The sequence below is a fragment of the Mus caroli genome, chromosome 19, assembly GCF_900094665.2.
Source record: "Mus caroli chromosome 19, CAROLI_EIJ_v1.1, whole genome shotgun sequence".
In the NCBI taxonomy this organism is placed as follows: Eukaryota; Metazoa; Chordata; class Mammalia; order Rodentia; family Muridae; genus Mus; species Mus caroli.
In genome coordinates, this window is record NC_034588.1 from 43,693,954 (window position 1) to 43,702,160 (window position 8,207).

General features: G+C 45.7%; 1 protein-coding gene across 1 annotated transcript in view; it reads left to right on the top strand.

The window, feature by feature from the left end:
- The window catches only part of Ina (internexin neuronal intermediate filament protein alpha), a 10,419-nt gene extending 2,240 nt beyond the window's left edge, over positions 1 to 8,179 (top strand). The window contains exons 2-3 of the mRNA XM_021151592.2: positions 5,104 to 5,228; positions 6,580 to 8,179. Coding sequence (XP_021007251.1) covers positions 5,104 to 5,228; positions 6,580 to 6,895 — 441 coding nt within the window. The 3' untranslated portion in view covers positions 6,896 to 8,179. The remainder of the gene's footprint in view (positions 1 to 5,103; positions 5,229 to 6,579) is intronic.
- The last annotated feature ends 28 nt before the right edge of the window (positions 8,180 to 8,207 follow it).

Genomic DNA, 8,207 nt, shown 5'->3' on the forward strand with positions numbered 1-8,207 from the left:
CCTCCTCCTCCTCCTCCTCCTCCTCCTCCCCCTCCCCCTCCCCCTCCTCCTTTTTCTTTTAATGTAACACAATCAATCTTGGCTAACTGAACTCAAAGCTCATCTTGTAGATAGCTTCAATTTTTGCCTCCAAGGATAGCTTTGCAGTTAACAAAAACCTTTTAATCAGCTCGACGGCTGTGAGGTCTCACTTGAAAACCTCCATTACCTTGACATCTTTGCAGCTTATGGGCACGTGGCCAGTTACAGAGATGGTTTCTTTGTTATAGGTGACTTTTGTGTTTCATCTTTCCCTGCCCTGTAAGCTCTGTGAAGGTAATGATTGGCTCTTTCGTCACAACAAAGGCCACTGTGTCCTCAGTTTCACTACACTGGACATGCTAGCTTGTGACTACAAAAGGCTCAGAGACAGAAGACAGGACAAATGAAAAATGTAGAAAAAAAAAACCACACACACAAAATTAGGTGGTTTAAGTACAATGAACAGTAAAAGTTCTTTGGGATATTATAATTCAGAAATAATTTATTCTAGCTAGGACTGAATTTTACATTTGATGAAATCAATGTGTTTAAGGAACATTAATAAGAATAGAACCTAGAAATGGCATATTTCAAAGTACCGTTTTGTCAGAAGCAAAAGAATTTATTGATGTGCAGGTATTTACTGTCCATTATGAATGGCTCCTTTTCATAAAGGGAAAAGTCTTATTTGAGATGCCTCTCATTAGTCTGATATTACAGTCTTATTCAAATAAATATTCCAGTTTTGCTACAAAATCTGTAAGTTGAACTTTTCAGTATGTGTCCTGGGCCCTGGATGATCTGAATTAATCACACTTAGTGCAAATGTTGAATTAGGTATTCTTCAGAACTAGTATTTCTACAAAAAGCATAACTAACCCACCCCAAACGGCTGAATTGGGCTTTGCTGCACTCTCCTGTGGCTCCCTTACACTCTGGCTTATTTGCTCTAAAATACGAGCTTTCCGTGTTAGGAAATAGTAGGGGTGTCTAGACACAGTCTGCAGGAAACAAGAGGCAGGAGAAACTGCAGGCTCTGCAGCTCCATGCTCCCCATCAGCCTTGGGAGCCTCAGAGGGCCTGCTGAGGGAGTGGAGGAGGAGGCCAGACAGCACAAAGCTATTTCCTACCCCTTGGGACCGCTGCTGGGGTGGGGCTCACACTTAGACCTGCAAACACTAAGGCCTGCCTCTCCTGGTTGTTTCCTAGCAAACTTAATGCTGGAGGTGAAAAGCCTTCTCACTGTGAAGCCATTGTCTTCTTGCCCTGTTACCCAGCCCCCCCTTCCACTGCAGTAGTAATGGGAGGTGTTCCTTCCTAATGGTTCAGAGACTCGAAGTGGGCACATCTTTCTTTTACAAGCGTTCAGTCTTCTCAAAGACAAAGAAAGTGCCGGTCAAAGTCATTTTCCCTGCCCCAGGGAGCTAATAGCCTATTTGAAGACAGAACACTTGGTATACTTTCAAAAGGACAAAGGCTAATTCAAGGTAACACAGTAAGCGCACAATAGGAAGGACTAGGGTTGTTGTGTCCAGCCAAAGGCAGCCACTTCGCATGGAAAAACAAGGCTTTCCTTTCTGGCAAAGGACACTCTCTGGTCCCTACATAGCTGGGACACTGGGTTAGAATTTCAGTTGTTACTAAAGCGGTGCAGAGACAGACTCAGAGAAAACTGGCTTTCAGACCTGTGTTGTGGGCGTCTTAGAAAGCCAGAGCTTTCCTTGAAAGACCTTGCTGAACAGTCAAGATCACTGCTGGCTAATGTTCTCCAGGGAGGTAAGCCAAGTCTGCCCTCTTCTCCAATATGAGATTGGAGCCCAGCCTAATTAAATAGCAGGAAGGGTCTGGCCCATGGGAGCCCGGAGATGGCAGTGGCTGCATATAAATCTATAGCTTGATAGATCCATTTCTGAAATTAGGGTGGCAAGGGAGGAAAAGACAATCTCATTTTTTTAAAAGCTTTTCCATCTGGTCCCTCCCCCACCCCTCCCCCATCCTATCTTACCCTATTATTGTTACCTGGGCCATTACAATAGCTTCTTTACAGGAATAAATTTAAACCACTGATCTAAATTCCATGGCATACCAAGACCAAAGGAGCAGCTTTTTAAAAAGAGATTTTTTTCCCTGAAGAAATGGATTCAGTATTTCTTAGGTAGGACCAGGAATATGCTTTTCATTCTGTTTTGTGAGACAGGGTTTCCCTGTGGAGCCTGATCTGGGATTGAATTTGCAACGCCCCTGCCTTGGCCCTTCAGGTCCGCTCTATAGGCCTGCCCCACCACACCTGCCAGGAATGTGCATTTTCGTGAAGTGTTCCACCATTTGTTCTCAGACTGGCCGTGGGGTGTACTGACCTAGACCGCATTTTCTAGGGGAGTACGATTTTAGAGGGTCAAGGATAAAGCAAACACAGGACTGAGAACAAGGACATGTGGCTCTTGTGGGTAACCATCCAGTAAAACCTCTCTCCAGTCTAGCTGATTATACATAGCAGTAGTTTTGTGTGGCCTCAGCTTGTCTGGCTGAGGGCTGAGGGCTCCCCTGACTCCCTGCAGTAAGGAACGGGCACACTGTTTTTCCTTCTCTTCACTGCAGATGCTGGTGCAGCCCTGCTCTGCTGTCTTCCCAGCCTGCCTCCTTCTGCCCTGGGCCAGATGCTCCAGGACAGACCCCAGCTGGAGCAGGGAATGCCTCCTCGCTCCGGGTCTCCAGGCTCTGCTAGCAGCAGCTGCATGGTTGGGGGAGGGGGCAGGCAGGCTGCAGCGCTCTGCTCACATTTCCCACCGGAGGAGGCCATCTTTGTCAGGCCTTGTGAAGGGCAGCAAGACAGGGAGGAGTGGAGCCTACAGACAAAGAGACCAGAGCATAGTGGGCCATCGGTGGTCAGCAGTTCAAGTCAGCTCCTTCTGGAAGGGGCCAGGTTACACTTTTTTCCCAACTGTGATCCGTAAAGGAGCCACGTGAAATTCGTAACTTAGGGGCGCAAGAAACTCGCCCATCTAGAGCTAGGGTCTCCAGCGGCCTCACGGTCTGCAAGCAGCTATGAAATAAAAGTAGTTTCTAAGAAATGATCAAATTAACCTGCTGAGACAAAATGGCTACCTGTAAACTACACACTGGGAAGCTGACCCCACGGACGCCCTCAGCCTGAGTATTCTTAACATGATTCTAAAGAAACGGTTTTTTAATTGGGTTTCCAGCCTGTAGAGCCATGAGGAGAGGGTGAGGAGGGGAGGCTGCCTCAGTGAGGCACTGTCGGGAATGCCAGTGGCAGGGCCACTTTTCAGGACCAAGAGAAGCAATAAACTACAACAGGAAGACAAACACTGCTCTTCAGAGCCATTTAGGGTAGAAAGAGACACCTGAATATATCTAAAAGATGACAGACATGAAATTAGAGGAGAACAACATCGTTTTCATGACCCTTGATTGCTGAGAAAGACTGTGTTTTGTTTAATGTCCAATGATAAGTGGTATTTGCCGCTTTAAAAGGCTTTATTCAAAATTATCACTTTGAGGGATGTTAGAAAGATGGCTCAGTGGGTAAGGCACTCGCCACCAACCAGGACAACCTGAACCAATACCAAACCATACGTGGTGGAAGGAAAAAAACATACACCACACGTATCCCCAAAACTCACCTCTGGCTTCCACATATCTCTTCTGACACACTCATGCCCACACACATAAACAAAAAAATAAATAAATATAAGACATTCCAGATGGTCAATTTTTTAAAAATCTTGTGTTTTGAGGATTATGCAATCTCCTATCCAACATTGACTTTTTATTATATATAGGGTAGCAGAGATGGTTCAGTAGTTAAGTCCGTGCTGCTCTCATGGAGGACCCACATCAGGTGGCTCATACTGCCTGGGGCTCTAGCCGCAGAGCATCCCTTCCCTCTGGGTACCTATTCTCACACACAGAGACATATAAACACGCGTATGTACTACATCATTTTTAAAATATTTTGTTTTCTCTATTTTTAAGATCTTTATCTTCTGTGCATTGGTGTTTTGCCTGCATGTATGTTTGAGTAAGGGTGTTGGGTCTCCTGAAACCGAGCTCACTAACAGCTGTGAGCTGCCATGTGGGTGCTGGGAATTGAACCAAATCCTCTGGAAAAGCAGCCAGTGAGTGTTCTTAACTGCTGAGCCACCTCTCCAGCCCCAACCTATATATAATTTAAAACTAAATCATTTTAAAGTTTCTGTTATGCACTAATAATGGATATGATATTCATTGGCCTAAGGAGATATTGGTGGAGTCGCATATGTTATTCACAGTAATAAAAGCCCCTCACATTTATTGGGTCCTTCCTATGTGCCACGATGTTCAACTAATTTATTTAGCACATTTTAGAACTCATTATCTCTTAACAGGCTTTGGAACACTGGAATGGCGGCACAGAACCTTTAATCTCAGCAGTTGGGAGGCAGAGGCAGGCAGATGTCTGTGAGCTCAAGGCCAGCCTGGTCTACATATGAAATTCTAGGCTGTCCAGGGCTACAGAGAGAAATGCTACCTCAAAAACCAACAAAATAGGCAAGAAAGAGATGATAAATAAGCATTTTTTAAATTTGAGTCTGGAGAGATGACTCAGCAGTTAAGAGCCCTGGTTGCTCTTCCAGAGGACCTGAGATTGATTCCCAGCATCCACATGGTAGCTCACAACCATCTGTAACCACAGCTCCAAGAGAGCAGACATCCTCTTGTGGACTTGGAGAGTCCCTGAACTCATCCATACACACACACATAATTAAAAATACTTAAAAAAAAAAAAAAAAGCAAAGAAGGCAGTATCCATGAACCCATGTGTCCCTTGGTAGGAGTTCCTAACCCTCAGCATGCATCTACGTTTCCCATGAGTCTTTAAGAGTAAAAATGTAATTGCCAACGAGTCTCTACCCCAGAGTGAACGAACCAGAATCCAGGCTGGACACAGATTGCTGTGTAAGTACTCTATCCGTTCTTACGTGGTTGGAGTGTGTAGTCGGGGTTGAAACCCCTGCCTTGTACAGATGCCAATGAGTGTCTGCTACCTTGGCCTAAGTGTTCTGAATACATACTTTCCAGGACAGCATTGGGCAGCTGGAGAGTGACCTGAGGAACACAAAAAGCGAGATGGCACGCCACCTTCGGGAATACCAGGACTTGCTCAATGTCAAGATGGCCCTTGACATTGAGATCGCAGCTTACAGGTACACAAGGGCGCGTGTTTACCCTAGCAAAACACTGTATCACCCGGGGGCAGGGATGCTATGTCAGTGATTCCAGGTGGTCCGTTTCTGACCAGTGAGGGAGGATTCTGTCCTGATATATGGTTGATTAATTAATTAACAAACTAATTAAATACAGGTGAGAAAGTAGCAGCCCTCCCTCCGACTCACCCTCAGGTGAGTGTGGACATCTTAATATGGAAGACTTCAGGAAGACTTCATGCTACTTCTCTCTATCAGTCCAGTGTTTGCTTATGTGCTGCAGGAGCCAACACATTTTCCCCCTCTTTCTCTCCCTCACTCTGTACACCACCTACTTCAAAAGAAGACCCCCACAGTATCTAATAGTATCTTAAGTTGGCTTTTACTTAAAATGATGATTAAGAGGCTGGAGAGATGACTCAGTGGTTAAGAGCACCGACTGCTCTTCCAGAGGTCCTGAGTTCAATTCCCAGCAACCACATGGTGGCTCACAACCATCTGTAATGGGATCAGATGCCCTCTTCTGGTGTGTCTGAAGAGAGCAACGGTGTACTCATATACATAAAATAAACAAAATGAATCTTAAATAAAAAGTAAAAGAATGATTTAAAACTATTAGAGTTATGAGCCAGACATGGTGGTGCATACCTATAACTCCAGGTAGAGGTAAGACAGTGACGAGTTAAAGGCCAGCCTCAGCTACATACGAAGGCCTGCCTGGGCTATATTCGGCCCTATCTCCAAAAGTCAAAGAACAAAGCAACAAGCAACAACAAAAACCCTATCAGAGTTAATACGAGAGACGAGATTAGGGGGCCACTCTGCTCAGGTGCTGTGTGTTTTAGGCTGAGTGGAGACTCATGTCTGAGGTGGTATCCCTTAATGGGTTTGTCACCATATCTAAGAAAGGCACAGATCTCAACTGTGGGCTGCACCAGGCGGCTGCTCTCTCTCCTCTGTGTCTTCTCACCTCCTTCCCCCTTTACAGTTAAGGTGTTAAGTAGGGAAATTACTTCTCTCCAGAGCTTTGTAGATTCTAATTGCCACAAATGGGTGTGTAATGTGGCCAAGGGAGGGTTGTATGTTTTCCTCCTGCAGGAAGTCAGTCTGTGGATGGGGTAGGCTTCCTTTGACAACAGTTTGAACAACACTGTTGTTGGGGAGAGTGAGAGAATCCCTAAGTGTGCACTTTAATCTCCAGAGCAGTGCAGCATTACTGGTCTCAGTCTCGTGAGGAAATTGCAGTGTCCTTTGGAGTCTCTAAAATGAAAGAGAGAGGACTCAAGGGTTAAGTCCTTGGAACAAACCTCGGACCCAGGTTTCTGAGAGCTTCTCTCTGTTGAATTTGCAGGAAGCTCCTGGAAGGTGAAGAGACGCGGTTTAGCACCGGCGGGTTAAGCATCTCGGGGCTGAATCCACTGCCCAATCCCAGTTATTTGCTCCCTCCCAGAATCCTTAGCTCTACAGCCTCCAAAGTCTCCTCTGCCGGGCTGTCCCTGAAAAAGGAGGACGAAGAGGAGGAGGAAGAGGCCTCTAAGGAAGTCAGTAAGAAAACATCCAAGGTAGGGGAAGGTTTCGAAGAGACACTGGGGGAAGCGGTCATATCGACGAAGAAAACCGGAAAGTCGGCTACAGAAGAAAGTACCAGTTCAAGCCAAAAAATGTGATGCCGCTGCTTGAGAAAAAGTCGATGCCTGGGAGGGAATGCACTTGGCTCATTCACAGCACACTCCTGAACCACACCCACCTGACCACACCCACCTGAACCACACCCACCGCTATAGAATGTCTGCAAGGCTTCAGCGTCATTGTACCGACCCCTTCCGTTCTCCAGTAGGAAGGCCACTGTAGCCGGGCGCCAGCTGCAGTCCTGGAGCAGAGGAGGAGTTCTCCAGGAACCCAGCTTTCTCACCCACAGTTCAGGCCTCCTGGTGACAGGTGACTCAGGTGCAGAGGAAGTGCAAATGAAGGTGCTAAATCTGCTCATCCCTCACTGGGAGCTGAAACGGAAACCTGTGTTTATCCACTGGACCCCGCCAGGCCCCAGCCATAGAACCTTCCTGTAGATGCCTAAAAGCATACAATCACTGCAGAGGACAAGCTAGTGCTCCGGACACCGCTCCCCAGCCCCCCTCCGATAGAGCCGAGTCACCACACACATCTCTCATGGGCACATGCCTTCCACTCTTCAATCCCATAATTCCTTTCTCGCACCCAAGAGGAAGAAGCAGAGTTTAGCGTAGTAGCCCCTCCTAACCACGCGTAGAACGTATGCCCTTTAGCTCTTCTTCAATCTGTGGGTAAAATTAGCTGCATGCTGGCCATCCCTGTGATTTGTGGAACTCACCCCTGCCCATTTCATGTTCTTTCACATCTGTAGCTTTAAAAGAAAAAAGAAAAAGATTAATGATAACGGCAGTGATTAGTTTTAAGGATTTTCCTTAAAAAATAAATAAATAAATAAATAAACATAAAAGGGATCTCTAGGCTTTAGGCTTTCAGGTTGCCCAGATCCACTTAATTAGAGGGGAAAAAATACCTTAAATGATGTAGCATTTTACTTTAACTTTAGAAGCACGGTGATAGTTACCCGACGCTGTGCTTAAGCTGACCTTAGACCTCGTAGTGTAAATAGAGGAAGAGTACTCTCTGAAGGGGAAGAACAAGGTCTCCTCTGTGTTGGGTTCCATGTAGTAGCGTAGAGTTCCGCTTTCTCGTACCCTTGCCCTAGAATCTACATAGTCCCCTTCCCATTAGGATAGGTCCTCAAGAGGCCTTGCTTTTTTAAGTATGATACGTATAGGACATTTTATCATCAGACTCAATGCTACCACCCAAAAGTGAAAAAAAACACAAAAACCACTTCTGGTCAATCAACACCACCAGCAGATAAGAAAGAAAGAAAGAAAGAAAGAAAGAAAGAAAGAAAGAAAGAAAGAAAGAAAGAAAGAAAGAAAGAAAGAAAGAAAGAAAGAAAGA